Source organism: Ictalurus furcatus, chromosome 11 (genome assembly GCF_023375685.1).
Source record: "Ictalurus furcatus strain D&B chromosome 11, Billie_1.0, whole genome shotgun sequence".
NCBI classification, from domain to species: domain Eukaryota; kingdom Metazoa; phylum Chordata; class Actinopteri; order Siluriformes; family Ictaluridae; genus Ictalurus; species Ictalurus furcatus.
Window position 1 is genome coordinate 23,654,640 of NC_071265.1, and position 20,577 is coordinate 23,675,216.

At 37.0% G+C, this 20,577-nt stretch overlaps 1 protein-coding gene across 1 annotated transcript in view; it reads right to left on the reverse strand.

Annotated features, from left to right (window-relative positions):
• The window catches only part of LOC128615221 (metabotropic glutamate receptor 4-like), a 103,803-nt gene that overhangs the window by 40,322 nt on the left and 42,904 nt on the right, over positions 1 to 20,577 (reverse strand). Inside the window, exon 2 of the mRNA XM_053637115.1 lies at positions 12,061 to 12,277. Coding sequence (XP_053493090.1) covers positions 12,061 to 12,277 — 217 coding nt within the window. The remainder of the gene's footprint in view (positions 1 to 12,060; positions 12,278 to 20,577) is intronic.

A 20,577-nucleotide genomic window follows, 5' to 3' on the forward strand; every position in this document is an offset into this window, starting at 1 on the left:
AGGCTTAAAAAAAAAAAAGATTCATGGTCTGCAAAGCATTAGCATTCTACTCTAGGTTCATCAACACATTAACATTTCTGGTTTGAGTAAGGAAGCTATAACATGTTCCGTTTAAAGTGAAATAGCTCCAGGAGTCCAGTTATTGCAGGTAATGCTTTCACTCTGTTTTCTCCTCAGAGAATTACTGTTCTATGAAAACCATTTCCCTAAGAATCCAGTCTGTTCGTGCATTGCTCCATTGAATTTCTTAATTATATCTCTTCTGAGTTTTTGTTTAGACTGTATTCTAGCTGAACTATATAAAGTAAAGAACTATTTAAGTATATGAATTTAGCCTTACTCGCAGGCAGGCTTGGGGAGTAATGGAATACATGTAACGGCATTATGTAATCAATAGACAAAAAACTGGTAACTGTAATCTGTTACAGTTACGTCAAAAAACAACGTAATCAGATTACAGGTACATTTTGTAAAAAATAAATAAAAAGAAATAGGAATACTATCAGGATTACAATTTTTTCATTTAAAAGCAAAGAAATTAATCTTTTGCCATAACACAATATAGACAGCTGCTTGATTATAGTTCTGGTTCTCTCTTGCCTGTCGTGACTCATGGCAAGTACACTCATGGCATCTGATATTTTATTTTATTCAATGAACATTCAAAAGAATGTAGGAAAAACTGTAAAATGTGGGCAGAATGAAACCAATTTTATTTATATATACATTTATGTGATGCTAATAGTGTCTTTTTCAGTGTATTAAAGTCTGCATCACACTAACACACACACACAGACACAGACACACACAGACACAGACACACACACACACACACACACACACACACACACACTGACTGATGGACTGGATTTAAAGACTTTGTCTCCACAGGCACCCAAGCGAAAGCACATCATCGTGTCAATGTATTCAATTATGGCCACCTTTGAGCTTTTACCCCTTCTCTAATTTTATACTAATGGTCGGAATTTTCATTGTGCTCTTCCAACCTTAAAAAAAAAAAGGCAATTACTGGTTGCATTTGATTGCATATAACATTTCTGAAAGTTTCTTATTTTAGTTGAGCACATTTAAAATTTATTTAATTCTTATTTACATAGAAATTAGCGAATTTAAGGATTCTTAAAATAATTTAAAACCATTCGATTTTATTTGTTTTAATTTCTTTAGCATAAACATATCATTTAAAAATTTTATTTCAATTTATTTGTTTAGTAAATAATTTATATTCAATAAAGATCAGTATTATATAGTTACATCCACATAGTCAGCTACTATATATTTATATAAAAGTTTAAGCCAATTTTCCAGTCCTGCTCTACCTATACATTCTGTTTCTAGATGTTGTTACATATAGCGTTAGGCATATTTATTAGATATTTTTCCAAAAGGCTAACAAAACTCAGGGTTAAGTCAAAACTCAGTTAAGTTAAAAATAGCACAATTTTATCAATTGAGATGATTCCTTGACTTTATAGGTGCTCATCCCATTCTATTCTTGCTAGAAAGACAAGAAAGAGATGTGTTTTTTGGCCTCATATGTTTACTTGATACAACAAGATTCAACTTTATTGCCATTGTGCAGTGTACATGTACAGAGACAATGAAATGCAGTTAGCCTCTGACCAGAAATGCAAAAAGTTGTAATTAAGCACAAGATTACAGACAAAAGTAGGAGTTGTAAAAAAAAAGAAAAAAAGAAAAAAAAAAACACTATAAGAGTTATGCAGAAAACTGCAATAATTATAAATAGTCCTTGTGCAAAATCCTTTTTTTTTTATTTTGGGGGGAGGCGGGGGGAGTGCATTAACTCAGAGTTCAGAAGAGTGACAGCAGGGGGAAATAATTTCCTGAAGGCTGGTGTGACAGTACAGGCTCTTATAGCACCTTCCTGAGGAGAGGAGGGTAAACAGACACCAATGATATGTTGAGCAGTTTTCACCACTCACTGAAGAGCCTTCTTGTCAGCGACTGAGCAGTTGCCATACCACACTGAGATGTAGTTTATCAAAATGCTCTCAATTAGGGATGTCACGATACCAAAAATCTAGTAGTTGGTACCGATACGACCAAAAGTACACGATACTCGATACCAAAGTTGATACCGCGTTGTGGTATAAAAATAAAATTAAAAAAATAAAATAAAAAAACTCTCCTGAAGGACATCCTCCTCTGGCTGATACTGGCAAAGAGAAAGAGAGACAGGGAGTGGGGGAGAGAGAGGGAAAGAGAGAGGGTGGGGTGGGGGGGGAGTTTAAATTCACTGATATGGTGGCAGACCAAAACGATTTATTAAAAGCATGAACATTTGAATAATTATTAGTGACATTAGGTTACATTTAGCTGACAGGACACGGGCTGAATGGCGATGCATGGTGGCCCATTCGGAGGTAGTTTATAACATTGCAATGCGTTCGCGTCGTTAACAAATAACTGGCTATCTCAAACATTCCATGGAGCATAACGTTAGCTGGTTTCACGGCCACAATGCCAGCTGCCTCAAACAAACATAATATAGGATCGTCTTTCAGGTGCTTTGCCAAATTCCAGGTGTCTCCTCGCTTTGTTTGAAATGAACAATAGCATCGGTTGCACACCGGAAACCGATACTAGCTTTCCTCTCAACGAGTCGGGGCGGAGCTAAACTTGTTAAGCTAAGCTAATCTTCTGTAGTTTTTCCCGTGTGCTTGTAGGCGTTCCTCTTCTTCTTCATCACTTGTGGACCGACTAAAACACTTGCACGTATTTGCTGTCCCCATCAGGTCCGGAAGAATTGCAACCTCGGTACTTTTGGTACTTTCGTTACATACGGTACTAATGCTACTGCAGAAAAATAAGTACCGTCATGTTTTAAGAATGTTGGTAAAGACTTGGCACCGAAGTATCGGTCCCTACTCTCAATGGTACATCAATAACAATTCGCCAGTATCTATTGAGATAGGTGAGCCTTCCTCAATCTCCTGAAAAAAAGGTGCTGTTGTTCCCTCTTGACCATGGCAGTGGAGTTAATGCTCCAGATCAGATCATCAGTGATGTGGACTCCCAAGAACTTAACGCTAGTTACACGTTCCACCTCTTCTCCATTTACATGAATAGAGGTGTGTGCCTGACTCTTCTTGGTCTGTCAGAAGTCCTGTGCTTTTTTGGGTACTGAGGGCCAGGTTGTTATTGGCACTAGGGATGTCACGAGAACCGATACTTCAGTACCAAGTTGGTACCAACATTCTTAAAACGTGACGGTACTTGTTTTTCTGCAGTAGCGTAGGTACTGTTGGTAATGAAGTTACAGAGGATGCAATTCTTCCGGAACTGATGGGGGCAGCAAATACGCGTGTTTTAGTCGGTCCACAAGTGGTAAAGAAGAAGAACGCCTACAAGCACATAGGAAAAACTACAGAAGATGGTGACAAGTTTAGCTCTGCCCCGACTCATTGAGAGGAAAAGAGAGGAAAGCTCGTTGAGAGGAAAGGTGGTAGGAGTGAAATATGGAAATACTTCACATTCGAGGCGGATGACAACAAACATATAATTGATGCTCTGAAGCCAGTGCGCAACCAATGCTATTGTTCATTTCATACAAAGCGAGGAAACACCTCAAATTTGGCGAAGCACCTGAAAGACAGTCCTATATTATGTTTGTTTGAGGCAGCTGGCATTGTGGCCATGAAACCTGCTAACGTTATGCTCCATATAATGTTTGCGATAGCCAGTTATTTGTTAACGACCCAAACGCATTGCAATGTTATAAACTACCTCCTAATGGGCCACCATGCATCGCCATTCAGCCCGTGTCCTGTCAGCAAAATGTAGCCTAATGTCACTAATAATTATTGAAATGTTAATGGTTTTAATAAATCTTTTTGGCCTGCCACCATATCAGTGAATTTCAACTAATGCTTGCATTCAGAGTATAAGGTATGAGTGTGTGTGTGTGTGTGTGTATGCACGCGCATTTAGGAGTGCACCTTAGCACTTGTAGCCTCCACTGTTTTATTAGTCATTGTCAGACAGTGTTTGATAACTAAACTATCCCCCTCTCTCTCCCGCACTCTCTCTCTCTTTTTGCCAGTATCAGCCAGAGAAGGATGTCCTCCAGGAGAGTTTTTAATTACATTTTTTATTTTTTTATTTTTATACCACACCATGGTATCGACTTTGGCATCAAGTATTGTGTACTTTTGGTGGTATCAGTACAGATGACTAGATTTTTGGTATCGTGACATCCCTAACTGGCACACCACTCTGCCAGGTGCTGGATCTTGTCCTTGTAGGACGTTTCATCATCAATACTGATAAGGTCAACCACTGTGGTGTCATCTGCAAACTTGATTATGGTTTTATAACAATAAAAAAAACATTCATGGGTGTACAGGTAGTAGAGGAGTAGAAGAGGAGAGGGCTGAGCACACTGCCCTGTGCAACAGCAGTGCTCAGACTGAGGGTGGAGAAAGTCATAGTGCCGAGCTTCACAGACAGTGGTCTGTCTGTGAGATAGTCCATTATCCAATTGCAGAGGGAGGTACTGATGTCAAGGTGTGTGAGCTTATTTATCAACTCGACTGGAGTGAAGGTGTTAAATGCTGAGCAGAAATTGATAAATAGCATCCTCACATAGGAATTGACTATTATCCAGGTGGGTTATGGCAGAGTGGAGAGCAGTGGTGATGGCATCCACTGTTGAAGTGTTAGGAAGGTAGGTGAACTGGCAGAGCTCCAGTGTTGAGGGCTGGCAGGATTTTAGATGTGTGAGGACCAACCTCTTGAAACATTTGGCTACGATTATGTGTGAGGGCAACTGGTCTGAAGTCATTGAGGTCCTTAGCTGTAGCATGTTTTGGCACTGGCACAATAGTGGCTGTTTTGAAGCGAGAGGGCATGACAGCTTGGGTTAGAGATGTGTTGAAAATGTCTGTAAAGACTCCAGACTGCTGTTCTGCTGTTCTGCACCAACCCTGAGCACATGACCTGGGATCCCATCAGAGTCAACAGCCTTGTGTGTGTTCACCCTGCTCAGGGTGGAACACACAGTGCTGGTGAAGAAGGAAAGTGGGACATCGTTCGGTGGAGCTATGTCTTTAAAGGGTGTAGTATGATTGCATTGGTCAAAACAAGCATAGAAGTTGTTTATAGAAAATGCATAAGAAAATCTATTTAAAATTAAATATTTAATGTGGGTCAAAGCAAGTATTTTGGTCATGTAATAATTAACTGGACTTTTTCTCAGCCCTCAGTTTCAGATTGAGTGATCCTCCTCTGTGTGGTTATACCACAAGTTATCTAAAAGACAATGTCAGCAAATCCTATGCCAGAGTCAATTACACTGGGCAGACACACCATGCAAACAGCCAAGGTGTAGATACTGTAACTTTCCAAATGTTCAAGGACTTTAGCAGTCTGTATACACCAATAAACTTTAGGGACTCATCACTGTCTATTTAAAAGTTTCAGACTCAGATCTATATAGTGAGAGTTTATTTTCTTAAACTTGTCATGCATATAATAGGTTACTTAATAAAAGAAAGTCATCATATTTTATTAAAACTGTGAATTTTAACCACTAAGGACGGTATCTGATCTAATTACAAGGAACAACGACATGCATACAGTCAGCTGAAACTTGGCTTGCAATTTCTTTCATATAACACTATTAATGCTTAATCTGTTTAATCTTGCATACTGCATTTTCACAGATACTGTGGCACAGATTTTTGTTTCACTGTATATTTACAATACTCCCATTTAAGTCCTTCCCCATCGGTAGAATGCAATATATTTCATGCAATCCAATCTTCATTAATGACCTAGAGAATTGAATGATAATTGCAAATACTTTGCCACCTGCAGATATCCACACTTGATTGAATTTAGCATTTAAATCTCTAAGGTTTTCGTATATATATATATATATATATATATATATATATATATATATATATATATAATGAATTCCGATCCACCTTAGAGATGGGTTTGTGCATGCTGGTCCTGTAGAATGCCATTCATTTAGCATTTGGTCATGTAGACTCCACAGAGCTCCTAGCTAACAGACTTACTCTGTGAGGTGCAATCACTGCAGTCACCTTTAAAAGTCACCAAATCTCCTCTGCCATTTCGTCTTTCAACCCATCATAGCTGCTCAACACATGATAAATCTGGCCCATTACTGGAACTCAGAAGATATATTAAATATTGAGATTCAGGGGGAGTCAATGGGGCAAAGGAGTGGGGGCTTTTAATGCTGCTGCTGATGCATTCAAATTGATTAAAAAGAGTCACTTTGTCAAGAGACTAAGTGCTCAGATCTGCCAAGTGCCTACAGCCAACTGCCTGGAACACCACTTAGATTATGGGGTGGGAGGGGGGGAGCCTCGTCTCCTCTGTTCACAGTGAGAGTACAACCAGACACATTTGATTATTGTTCTTCGAAACGCATGCATCTGTTGGAAATGGTGTACAAATTATAAGTTCATGATATACTCTTTCTGTTAGGAAATGGAGAAAATTGAGTTTACAGATAAGTGTGTTGTCTCTTTATTAAGGATTCCATGTTTCCATATTATGAAGGAAAATACAAGCAGAAATATTCCTCCTCAAGATGGTGGACCATTTCAAAATTGACATGAAAATTGACATTAAATGGCTACTACATGCATAAACACTACAAATAAATTTTGTCTTTCAAAGGTTACTTTGGCTCGAGCCAAGACAAACAGCGCCATCTAGCAGATGAGTAAGACATTGTTAAACTTTTAATGTTTTATTTCCTTTTAATGTCAGTGTTTTTGGAGATATGAGGTTGCCAGCGCATGGTCACATAATGCAGTGTCCTCTTTCTGTGAGGCACAGATCAAATCCATAGGTTAATGTTTCACTGATTTATGGACACAAGAAATATGTGCAACAGTTGTCAATTTACCAATATGTAAATGGTTCTGCCAATTTTTTATTTGATTTCTTATTGCTTATCACGCTATAGAAAGACATCTATCCCACACATATCTCTCACAGTTAAAGTCAATCGGACCTACGGTTCATGAGGAGAAGATTTTTGTAGTTTTGGACAAGTTTTCAATGTACTGGAAAATCTATCATGGCAGACTTTATGGGTCCCCAATGGCTTTTTTGTTCCCCATGAGAAATAAGGCATGTATACCAATTTTCAGACATTTTGGACTTATGGGGCAGGGGGAAAATCATGTACGCGGCCGTGGCCTGTATGGGTTCATGTGTGATGTGGGAGTTACTCATGTCCTGTACTATCAATGTGCCAAATTTCAAAACTTTTCACCATTCAGATCTTGAGTTATTGGGCACATTAGGGAGATAAGAGAATAATAATAATTAGAAGAAAAAGAAGAATACTAAAGCCTCTGGTATACTTAGTTTTTTTTATGTGTACACTAGCATATGTACACAGTCCGCAGAGATCAAAGTATACTCGATTTGACATGTACACGTACACAGGTGGTCGACGCATGCGCATTACGACAACTTGCACTACCCCTCCTGGCCTACAAGACTCAATACAGAGCAGTAACGCATGTCTTTTGGTGTGAAGGACGACAATAAAGAAGAATAACAACACGAAGTACAATGGAGAAGAAAGACATGCTGCTTCCCTTGTTGTTACTAGAGGAAGAAGAAATTTAAAAAAGAGAGAAAGAGAAGATGGCCTGTGCGACCACTCAACCAGAAAAGAGCTTTCATTCATTTCCGTCTCTTCGTATATTACGTTTTTTTTCTTCGATTACCTTGAGAATCAACGGCCCTGGGTCACTGTTGCCACCTTGTGGAACTAAATAATGCAAAAGAATTAAATGTACATGTGTGACCTGCGCGTACAAAGTATGTTATGCTCGGTTAGAAAAATCTGGCGGCGCGCATACAGTATGTGCGTACTCTGCTGATGACAAAATTTGCATCACACGTACTGTACGCTGTTCCTAGCGTATGCTTCAAAAGTGAAGCATACTTTCGGCTTAACAATAACAATAGGTTTCCTCCTGATGGAGGAATCCTAATAAACATTAATCACCACCTGGAAAATGATGAGAACTTGGAACCAGAAACTAGGACCAATATTTTAAAAAACTGCAAAAGAACAAACAAACTAGGTGTTCAGAGCTGAATTAGAAGGCAAGAGGAAGGCAGAAAATGTAAGCAAGGAGCATCAGGCAGGAAGTAATGTCAGTAATACACAATATAACAGGAAAAAAACCCCTGTGTTACACTTTTTCGCATTTTCTTTTTTGCAGTGTATTTCTCTCACCTTCTGTGCCTTTAAGCTTTGAGGGCAGATGTGTAAACATCCCTGTGGCTTGAGAAAATGCTATTAGAAGAAAGCAGAGTGCAGCTGTGAGACTCATGGTTATTCATATCACGGCTCTCAAGTCTCATGCTGTCCTTCCCCCAGCAGTTATGGGACTGAGCTGGACATAAGCCATAGCTAAATAATGGAAAAGAGTAATCTTTTTAGCTGCCACTATAGCAACTGCCAATGTCTGTGCTCCTGAAGGGAGGGAGTAAGTTTGGATTGCACTTTCAAATTGGGTTTTTTAAGGATATTGTTTTGTAGATTTATTCTGACTGTTATTTGATGCAATTAAATGTTATTGTATGAAATTTTGTGTGAACTGATATACTGTTTGATAATGACAGTCTGGCACTAGAAGATAATCTGTTTGTCTCTGTGTTTGTTTGTTTGTGCTGTTTGCATGACATCAGGCCAATGCAGATAATATACAACAACTGCATTAAGATTTATAAAGTCATTTTTAATGTACAAAATATCAAGATTATCAAGATAAAAAAAAAAACCATCTGGAAAATACAAAGCAGTAGGACTAGGGTGCAATGAAGTGTGTATCCTTTTTAATGCAGTTGTTACTTTTGACACCTGCAGTAATCCTAACCTCAAAAATATTGTTAATGTTCACATTCTCAGTTTCATTTCTTGGTCTTTAAATATTCCCTCTGCTTCAAATGGATAATTTTTCCCAATGGTTAATGTGATTTGACACATTCAAATCAAGTTTGCCACCCACTCTCCAAGAGTTATCAGAGCAGCTTTGTGACTTGAGACTCGGGGTATCTCGTTATTATGCCTGCAATTTATTAATGCCTTACTGTTGGCCGTTTCTATGGCCATTTCCAGCACTGTGGGTAGACCATTTTCTCAAACTCTTAAGCACTGACTGTGACTTTGCCTGCTGCTATCCATTCTGTTCAGCTTTGTGGTTAAAGAAGAAAGATCATTAATGTCCTGGTGTTAAGGTGATGATTTTTGTTGCCGAAATTCAAGGTTCCAAGTATCTCCCTTCTCCACATAGCCTTGTGGAGAGATAAGATGTCAATACGTGGATAAGAAACAGTATCTCAGTTAGTGCCACTCGGCCATAGAGAGGCGAAATTGTACTGGGGAACGTGGGAACAGTTGGTGCATGTCAACATCAGTAAGTGGGTTTCTTTTCCCTACAGCAAATTACTCGTGGGGTATGTTACAACAGAGTTACCAAAGTCTGCAATATTTAGCTCCTCCTGAAACACACCCACCAGCAAATCAAGGTCTTCAAAGGAATCGGAGCATTATAGCAAGTGTGTGAAAACAGGGATGAACCAGCCTTGGGGAATCTCAATTGGGTACAACTATTTTGGAGTTTTGTACTTTCTCTCTTTTTTAGGTCAGGTGGAATTCTTTCACAAGTTCTGTAAAAAGGTATTTTTTAGATTTAATGACAAAACCACATACCTCTACCAAGACCTTCTAAGTATCCATTCAAGTATTAGATGTTTCTATTAATTATCTTTATATTTTTATTAGTATTTATTCAGTTCCTGATTTACTGTATCTTATAATGATTTACTATATTCGGAACAGTATATAAAATGCATACTGTAGTTGTTCATAGGGTCTTGCTGTGTCACAAAAAATGTGATTGCCCTCTACAACAACTACAATATAATAAAAATTCAAATATACAACATACTTAGGACACCCTTTTAATATTAGTTTCACTAAACATGGGTAAAATGGTCATGGCTGGAATTTACTATTTCAGTTGTGTAGGATTGCTGTTACTGTTTCATTGCTTGCCATTGAACCCACATATTCATGCTTTCCCACATTTTCTTTGCGGGATCCACCTTGTCAATCATATTCTGTATGAATTTATGTTGACAGGGAGAGATACCCTTAGGCAGGAACAGCACAAAACTAAATGCATTACTGCATGCAGTATTGCTTAGACATTTTACAAAGTTCCCATCAAAAGACAATTTTCTTCAGGCATTTTGTAGTACACATTTTTCAGTTTCAACCAGGCTTGGGGAGTAACGCAATACATGTAATGGCGTTATGTAATCAGGATACAAAAACTGGTAACTGTAATCCGTTACAGTTACGTCAAAAACAAAGTAATCAGATTACAGATACATGTTGTAAAAAAATGGGAATACTATCAGAATTTAAATTAAAATTCATTTAAAACCAAATAAATGAATCTTTTGACATAACACAATATAGACAGCTGCTTGATTATAGATCTGGTTCTCTCTCGCCAGTCGTGACTCAAATGAGCAACCTGGTGCATGCGCAATTAAATTTTGAACAATTTATTTGGTAGAAATGAACACAAATTGTTCTGTGACATGCTTTTGTTAGAGTGACCATACGTCCTCTTTTTTCCCCAGACGTCCTCTTTTTCGGACCTTAAAAAAGCATATAAATTTGAGAAAATGTTGGGGATTTGGCTTTAGTTTCATTATGATGTGCTTATGGTGCAAAACTGCAACGTCTGCGCATGTTTGCATTGCTTTAACCCCTCTCTGTAATTCCCGCCTTCTCACACATCAATTGCTCGATTATAAAAGGCTTGTAGCAACTATTGGTCAAATTCCTGTCTCAACCATTAGCCTACTCTGAGCAAATGCATGAAGGTGAAGCGCTGTTGTGTACCACGTCAAACAGTTGACAAAAGCAGCAAATGACAGCTGTCCTGAATCGATACAATGCCCTTGGCCATATAAGGTCATTTTTTATTTGATATTATCACATTGCTTCATATTACTTGGCCATTTACATGTGTGAATGATGGCAGAAGGTACACTCATGGCATCTGATATTTTATTTTATTCCATGAACATGGACAAAAGAATGTAGGAAAAAATGTCAAATGTGGACAGAGTGAAACCAATTTTATTTATATATATTTATGTGATGCTAATAGTGTGTCTTTTACAGTGTATTAAAGTCTGCATGCACAGTAACACTGTTTTGAACGCTATTAAGCTCCCCACACCCACCCAAAAAAAAAGTGTCCGATTTTTGGAAAACCACAATATGGTCACCCTAACTTTTGTGATGTAATGTTACCCACATCAAAGACAGTGATCTTTTATTTATTTATTTATTTTATTAAAAACAAATCTAAACGTTGAACATGTTTTGATTGCTAAAATAAGCTGGAGTAAAAGTAATTTAGATCATATTGCTTTTCTCTTGACTTTATTTGCATAAGTGACCTTGAAGGAATCCAAAAGTAATCAGATTACATTGCTTTCATATTGTGATACTTTGATTACGTCACTGATTACATTTTTTATGAAGTAATTTGTAACTGTAACGGAATACATTTTTAAAGTAACCCTCCCAACCCTGGTCTCAACAACCCATATAGATAAAGGTTATTACTGGCAAAACTGGTAACCTAAGACTTTTATTTAAAAGACAAAGCTTTTATTTTTGTTACAAACATGTCTCAACTGTTATGACAACAAACTAGTTTAATCGACATCATCCTCAATAGCAGGTGTATGAGCAATATTTGAAATGTGTGTGAGAGTGTGAGAATATTATATCCCACTATATTAATTACCAAGCAAATGATTAAGAAATTGTACTTCTAATCTTCTGACACATCTAATGTAAGAATTAACTGTACTCCAACCAAGCCTGGGAAAGATTTCCTTTCATTATGTACATGCTGTTTATTCTTTGTAATTAAAGAGATACGCATTGGTCTAATGTAGCAGTCAGTTTCTCACCATCATCACGGGTCTTCTGGATAAAGGCATCCACTCCACTTTCTCCATAATTTCCTTCTGAGGCAACAGTGGCCACATAGTTCCAGCCCATGTGGCGCACTATGTCCACTATAGCCTGGGCCTGGTAAGTGTCTGGAGGAACAACTCGAGAGAAGAAGTCATAGCGTGTGTTGTCACTCAACTCTGGTGCCGTGGATGCATAGCTCACCTGGGGGATCTGGGAGGGACACAAAACATTGAGTTTTAAATACACAATTCCCCCTAAAAAACCTTGCAAAATCTATTGTCACCTCTGACTTTACCGCACACCTTCATGACAAAAACCACACAGTCCTGTACCACACACTCTTTCAAACTGAACAATTAATTCAGTGTTGTTGTTTTTTTATTAATATTTATTATCCAACTACCAAACCTGTAATGTTCTTCAAATGTCTGAGAATGAGATTGTCTAAATATATATTTTTTCATTTTGCACTTTTTTTGACACAGCATATTAAACACTACTTGGTTTATTTTAAGGAGAACAATATGACACTGTAAATATTAGTGACAATAACCAAAGAGCAGTATAACGATCAAACTCCCTAAGCAGCTATAACTGAGATGCTCTACCGTGACACTTGCAGAACTTTAGAAAGCTTTGTGGAGGTGGCTGGGCACCTCTCCTGAACCTTTCAATCCAACTTCTCTCAGAACAGATTGATGGTATTAAGGTTGGATTACTGGTCAGACCAATCTATTACAGACAGCACTGCTTCCTTCCTCTCCATCTCCACAATATTGAGGTGTTTTTTATGAAATCCCCCAAACAACAGATGTCATTAAAAGGCTATTTAATCAGTTGAAAATATAACTGAAAAACTAATGTATTAGTAAGATCAAAAGGCTTTTTAAACAGTAATAATAAATTAATTCAGTTAAAATAATTCTGATATTCATTTATTTATCATTTACCATCCGATTTTATCTATTTCTAATGTTACCCAAGCAACATTCACTAATCTCCTTACCACCTATACTGTATATTAACAAGAGCAGCATGTCCAAACTAGGCTAGGCGTTAGATCAGTCCAGTGGGTTTGAGTCTGATAGTGATGGTAAATTCATACCCAACTAAAGCCTCACTGACATCTATTGGCTCAAATATGGTGGTACTATTCCTAGACTATAAAAATCAAATATTTCTTCTACACAATAATTAGCCAATGCTGCATTAGATACTGCCTAGGTAAACAAAACAAACATCTTCATTACCATATAAGGTCTGTGTATGTTGCAAACATTTTTCATTTTGAAATGAAAATTAGAAACAGCTTTTTGTTTTATTGGCACACTCTAAAGTAAAAAATAAATTAGGTTTTTCATAAAATTAATAAAGAAGTAATTCTTGACTAATTAAAGTGGACTAGAATCCATTTAATTTGGACTAGAATCCAAATCCACTGAAGTACATTTCAGCATGAACAAAATTATTTTGTTGAAAGATCCATTAATGGCCAGGTTTTTTCACTGAAATAGGTACTTAGTGAAATTAATGATGCCATCAATGTTCATAAGAACATCTAGATGTAGCAGAACTGTCTAGCTGTAAAAATCCTTAAAACATCAATAACCCAAAACCAAATTTTACATTTGGTATCAGGTGCTTGTATGCAGCCATTTTTTTCATGAAACATTTTGATAGTGTCCTTTATGATCTCATCATAACACAATCAGAGTTGTGTGTAATCAATTTACTTTTTCTGATAATGCAGTAACGTAACGCATTACATTTTAAATTTATGTAATTTGATTACAGTTACTGATGTCAATAAAATTACGTTACTTGCATTACAAATTTATTGCTAAGAAAACAATATTAAGTAAAATGCATTTTTAAAATAAATCATGTTTTGCCAAAAGATTTTTTCTTTAGCCCCAAATTATTCTCCACTTGGAGCCATCTCTTATTCCGTTTGTTCCTATGTAACTGAACGTCAGTAAAAGAAGTCCGCCTATAATTTTGTATCTTCAGTGAATGGAGACGAGACCAATCAGACAGGGTTTAAAGGAAAACACGTGGAAACACTCATGTCTTATTGGCTGACAGCTCTCAATTCTGCTAACGTGGAAAAATGTGAGGAAAAATGGATTTCTTTTTAACCAGTAAAGGAGAAACTGAAACATTAACATCGTCTGATGCTGAGAAGGAAAACAAGGTGTGTAAATGTCTATACGAGTTCCAGTTTACGTGAATATGATATGAGCAGAGCATAAGGAAAGATAACGTACTTTGCATGGCACTGTAGCAGCTCAACCCATACAATGATAGCTTAGTTGTGCCTCCCCTTGGCTAGTGACACCAAACTAGCCTAGTTAGAAAAGTTTTATATTTTATCCGTCTGGTAGTCCTACAAACAGTGACAACACCCGAGGCAGGTTTTATGATAAATCCAACATTTTCTGATCATGTCATACATTGACGCAAAATTACAGAAAGAACTGAGTTTCACTTTGTAATGTATTTTTGTAGGTTGATAGGTTTTGAGAGTAATGTGATAATAAAGTAATTAGTAATCTGATTACCTTTTACATGCAGTAATCAGTAATGTAATCAGATTACAATTTTAAAGTAGTAATTAGTAATCTGTAGTGGTTTACTTTTTTTTTTGAGTAACTTACCCAACACTGACCACAACACACAACTCTAATTGTAGTTCCAATAATTCCTGCTAAAGTGTTAATTTTGCATTTTGTTGTTCCCAATTGTTTCTCACAATCGTTTCAATCAGCTTGTTATAGAGGCACTGAGGGTGATTTTGAGACTTAATAATCTGTGCAATACTGCAGCTGTACCCTTTATGTCCTTTGCCTTTCTCTCCATCTTCCTGACCTGTGCTGGTCAACAGCTATTTGTATCTTTTCTGTTGGAACCTTGCTGGTTTTCCCCAAGGTGATGGAAGAAAAAAGGTATTTTGCATCTGTGTAAACTCATTTTTTAAAAACTTATATTAGTTCCATGGGGCTGACAATAATTTTAAAAAGAAAAAAAAAATCAAGGACTAATATTTTAGGGCATGAATAATTTTGCCACAGGTTTTTATAATTTTTTTCTTACAGGACAGTTATGTTCTACTTTTTGCTCATTTTGTTTGGTCTAGTAATTCTGAAGTTTTATGGTTATATTGTCACGATTTCCCCTCTCGGTAAGCGCTGGAGCACGCCGTGTGCTCTGAAGCTCAAAGCGCAAGCGCACGCTTCTGGGTTTCAGACACATTGACTTTGTTTATTTTTGACACATGTGTTTTGTTATGGTTTATGTCCTGTCTCTACCCCTGTATTGTCATTGGTTGTTTCCTGTATGTGTCATCATTAGACTCGGCTGTTTTGTGTTCACCCTTGATTACGTTCGTCATTTAAGCCCCTCATGTCTCATCGTACTTCGCGAAGTATTGAGTGTTATCACCGTGCCAAGCATTTGTTCCTTGTGTTTTGTGTCATAGTTTTGATCCTGATCCCGATCTCATTCCTTGATTTTTGTTTAGCCTAGTTTATGCCCGTTTGCCGATCGACTGACCTTTTGCCTGTTTTGACCACGCTACTGATTCACATTTTTGATTTGTCTGCCTGCCTCTCTTTAATAAAGCTCTTATCAGCAATTACATCCAGCTCAACCACCTTTTCGTGACATATATTCTCTAAGAGCATGATGCCATTGTTATAGCAGTAACAATATCAAAATATAATGATGCAGATTCAGATCTTAAGAGCAAATCTGTTTAGCTATTATATATTTATATATATATATATATATATATATATATATATATATATATATATATATATATATATATATATATATATATATACACACACACACACACACACACACTTTTATATATATATATATATATATATATATATATATATATATATATATATATATATAAGCCTAATTGTATACACTGTATAAAATCAAGACTGTTAGTGTAAAGGCTCTTATACAACATATGGTTGTAAACACCCTTAGTGTACTTTTTAACATATAGTATTTTTAATCGATGGTACATTTCATGAAACCAGCTATGCAGGAAAACAAATGAAATAGCTTTGAACTTTCCATCTTTGTTTTCCGACCTCAGAGGAGTGCTTAACAGAGATGCTAAAGGTTACTACTGTTGTCATGCTTTAGATGTGCATCTATTTTAAGATTCAAAATAGGATTGCTTGGACAGCTGGTGCAGAGGAAGGCATCTAATCATAGCAGTGTCTATCTGAAGTAAATGTCTCTACATGTGAATACATTTGGCACTAAGCATGAATAAGTTTGCATAAATATATGTGATGAGTGCACCATGTGACTCATTTGCTCTCCACCCTTAAAGTATCTATCTTTACATCTGTAGGAAGTTCAATATCTGTTTCCATAAACCAGATTTGATCATGTAAAATGTAGATGAATTTAGACACATGGTAGGATTTATTTCTTTTTTCATCACTGTAAACCCCTGTTCAGCATTAAGTCTTTTTGACAGTTTGCATACCCAGGGCAGACAGGGTATTAACTAATCTGAAACAAATATATCCCTCCCTATAGAGGTGTTGCTCAATTGTTGTTGTTTACTCTGATAGGAGGTCCAATTTTCAATCTGTCAGTGTCATGCTAAGTGGCACAACAAATGGATGAGCAGAGAAAATTGAATGTCAAAAATTATCCTGTGCTGTGCCACAACAGCTCTCTGTTGAGCAGGGTTACCCACCACCATCATAATCCAATTCAATAAACCAATTTTATTTAAATTTTATATGCTGGCCAATGAGCAAAACAAAATCATACTGTACATTCCCAATCCCAAGTATAAATGGAATCCCATAAGATGTTCATGTTGCTGTTAGTCAGGTAAAAATATGATTGCAGTATACTGTATGTCACATCAGTCCCTGTAACTTGTGAAGTTAAAAACACCAATTATACATGATCTAGTTCCACTACACTAATGGGTAAGACCAAGGAATATAGCTGTGATGTGTGGCAAAATGCTGTTGAGCTTCACAAAATGGGAAGTGGCTATAAGAAAAGAGCAAAAGCATTGAAAATGCCCATTTCCACCATCAGAGCAATAATTAAGTAGTTCCAGTCAACTGGAAATATTATGAATCAACCTGGAATTGAACATCTGTCTATATTGTCTCAATGCACTGTGAAGAGGATTGTTCAAGTGACCAAAAAATCTCCAAGGATCACAGATGGAGAACTGCAGAAGTTAATTGCATGTTGGGGTGAGAAAGTCTCTAAAACTACTATCCAAAGTCACCTACAGTTGCAATCAAAATGATTCAACCCCCATTGCAAATCAGGTTTATTGTCAAAATTTACAGACGTTCAGCTGTTTGCAATGAACAAATCAAACAAAAGCAATTGAAATAGTTCAACACAATGAATGCTTCAAGTGGTTTCCACAAATTCAACTGAAAATACAACTTGAAATGACTTCTCCAGTCTCGAAATTATTCAATCCCTTCATGGCACGCATCTTTAGTACTCAGTAGAGTGTGGGCCTTCTTTGCTCATATTTACCAAGGGTGCCAATATTAGTGAAGGGCACTGTAAATTCCACATAATATTCCACTTTCTAGTTCAAAGTGGTTACTACAGTAGTGTTAGTGGCATGACAAATGATATATTTTACATGAATATAACCTTTGACTTAAAATATGAAAGCTCATTAGATTGAAATGGAATGGAACAAGGTATCCCAATTTTACCGGAAGCACCTTTAACGGGAATGTACAAATCAATATGAGCTAGCTAGCCAGTTAGCCAATGTGCTATAAAGTGAGTGTGGCTTCTTTGGGATCTGTTAATGGAGCAAAATTAAACAGAATATTTGGCCATACTGTGTCTGAAATATCAATTACTCAGTACTCAGAAGCAATATCACACTCGCAATAGTGCAGTTATATTGAATATTGGCATGACTGTGATTAGCTACAGCACACGCCCACTATGACCCAATCACAGCCATGCCAGACATTCAGTATAACCGCACTCTTGCTTGTGCAATATTGCTTAATTATCCTCAGCTCACAATCTCATCACATGACCTTCAGTCCAGCTCCTATCCCCACTCATACTCACCTGACCACTAATCACACTGCTTCCTTGAAATAACCTGAACTTGCAGTGTTACATTGCAAAGTCTCCAGCACTGTGTGTGATGAGTCCAAGCCTTTGTTATCTGCTTGTTTTAATTAGGGTTTCTCCTGCACTAATAATCTTCTCTAGTTTATTCCTGTTTGCCAATCACCTGACCACGTGTCTGGCTTACGTTTCTGAGTATTGCCTAGCATATTGGTTTTAACAAACCCAGAAAACCTGCACTTACATCCAAATGCCTGCTTCATGACAGTCAGCACTGACAAGGTCTGAGAAGGTTAGATTGGCAAAAATGACAAAAATGGAACTGTGACTATTTTGCCAAGCTAAGCCTTCAAGAGAAGCATGCAATCCTTGGTCGTCGTTAGAAGGCCACTGCTGAGAAATGTCCATCAAAAACGTACCACACTGGCTATAAAGGCACACTGCATAGTCTAATGAGGACATTCTTATTACTGATGAACCTTCCTGACATCCACAGAGACATTCAGACACTAAAAGTGTCTGACTTCAAGCTGTGAAGCAATGAAATTGATCTGCCAGCATAACGACAGAGCTGCACACAATGACTGACAGAAAGTGGCAAGCTCTCACCATTTAGGTCGTCACCAAATGAACTGTTTAGGTGATACAAAAATTGGGCTGCTTGCTAGGGATTCATTTTACAAAATACCAATTTAGGGAACCATACTAGTAGTTAAAAGACATTTATGATATGCCATTAACATGTTTTCTACACATTCATATATATGACGTGTTAGAGGATGTGCTCTATAACCAAAGCATCTTTGTGAATCAGTCTAGTTATTCATAAAGCTGAGATTATTTCTCAGAGAGAAACAGATATAATACAGTCTTATAGTATACATTGGTGCTTTGATAATATACTCAATGCTCAGATTTGACCTTTGAAGCTTTGCATTGCACGCTGGAAGTGGCATTTATCTCATTCAGTACCTCTAGTGTATCTGCAGTCATGCTGTCCTCATTGCAGCCTTCAATTGCATACAGCTTTGTGAATGTGCACTTTCAAGTGAATCAAAATATTTGACTCTTATTCAAAAAGGGTCCCAAGGGCTTGACCGAACAATGGCAAATATAATAAAGTAACTGGGGAAATAGCTGCCCCTGGGCACAGGCTCACAAAAGGCCTTACATTAACAGTTTTAATGTGGTGCTCCATTTCAAGAGCAATAACATGAGACAAGCTTCAACCTCTGCTCACTCATTTTATCTTGGAGTTAATCAAACTGTTAATGTATACAATAAATACCTATATGTACAGAAGCTAAATGTAGTACACTTAATTGAATGAATATGTAAATAATATTTTAAAGAAAAGCTTTCATTAATGGGACAGGGTCATTATGTACTCTCACGCGAGAAAGCATATTTATTTACATATCATAGTAATTAAATCAGTGTATAATTAGTGGAAATGTTATTCTTAGGCATCACTGTAGGGGGTTTGTACGTGGTATGTGTGGTTTTACTATTGGACTAAATGACACAGGTAATGTCTTCATAGGTCTCACTTTAGAATGTCTTGAAAAATTTCTTGAAAAATCTCATAAACAGTAAAATTAAACTCACTTAACTTAATGGCATGCTGTCTTTATAGTATCATGGCATTTCCCTAATTATTCAATAATTCAAGAAAATGTATAAGCAGGGGGAAAAAAAACTCACTTTACTTAAGGGCCAGAGAAAATGTCTCAGTCATAATGATATACAGCAGGGCTTTACAGAAGGTCAATGTTAAAACAAAGTGTTAAGTTCACGAAATATTGCAGAGGACCTCAGATCTCTTTCATTTTCCAATTAACCCTACTTGACAAGCAATGTCCCATAATTACCATTATGTGACATACCAGAGGTACACTGAGCTACAAATTCAGTTGTCAAGATATTCTAACATCAGACATACAGTCCTTTGTAATGGAACAGCAAGGTCAATTCTATTGTATTCACTATATATTGAAGACATTTGGGTTTGGGATCAAAAGATGAATATGAGACAACATATCAGAATAGCAGGTTTCATTTCCTCATATTTACATCTAGATGTGTTATATACCATAGAACATGGCACCTTTTGCTTGAACCCATCCATTTTTTAAAGTGATCAAAAATATTGGAATATGTAACTGATAGGTGTTTGTTTCTTGCTCTGAATGTCTACTCTTGGTTTGAGCCCTAGGTGTCAACTGTGAAAACTGTATTTGTTGTTAAAAAGGATAAACCGACATAAAGACCAGAGAGTTATCTATGAGAAAAAAGCAAGCCATTCTGAAGCTGAGAAAAGAGTGAAACTCTATCAGAGCCGTCGCACAAAGCTTTGGGCATAGCCAATACAACAATTTGGAATGTCCTGAAAA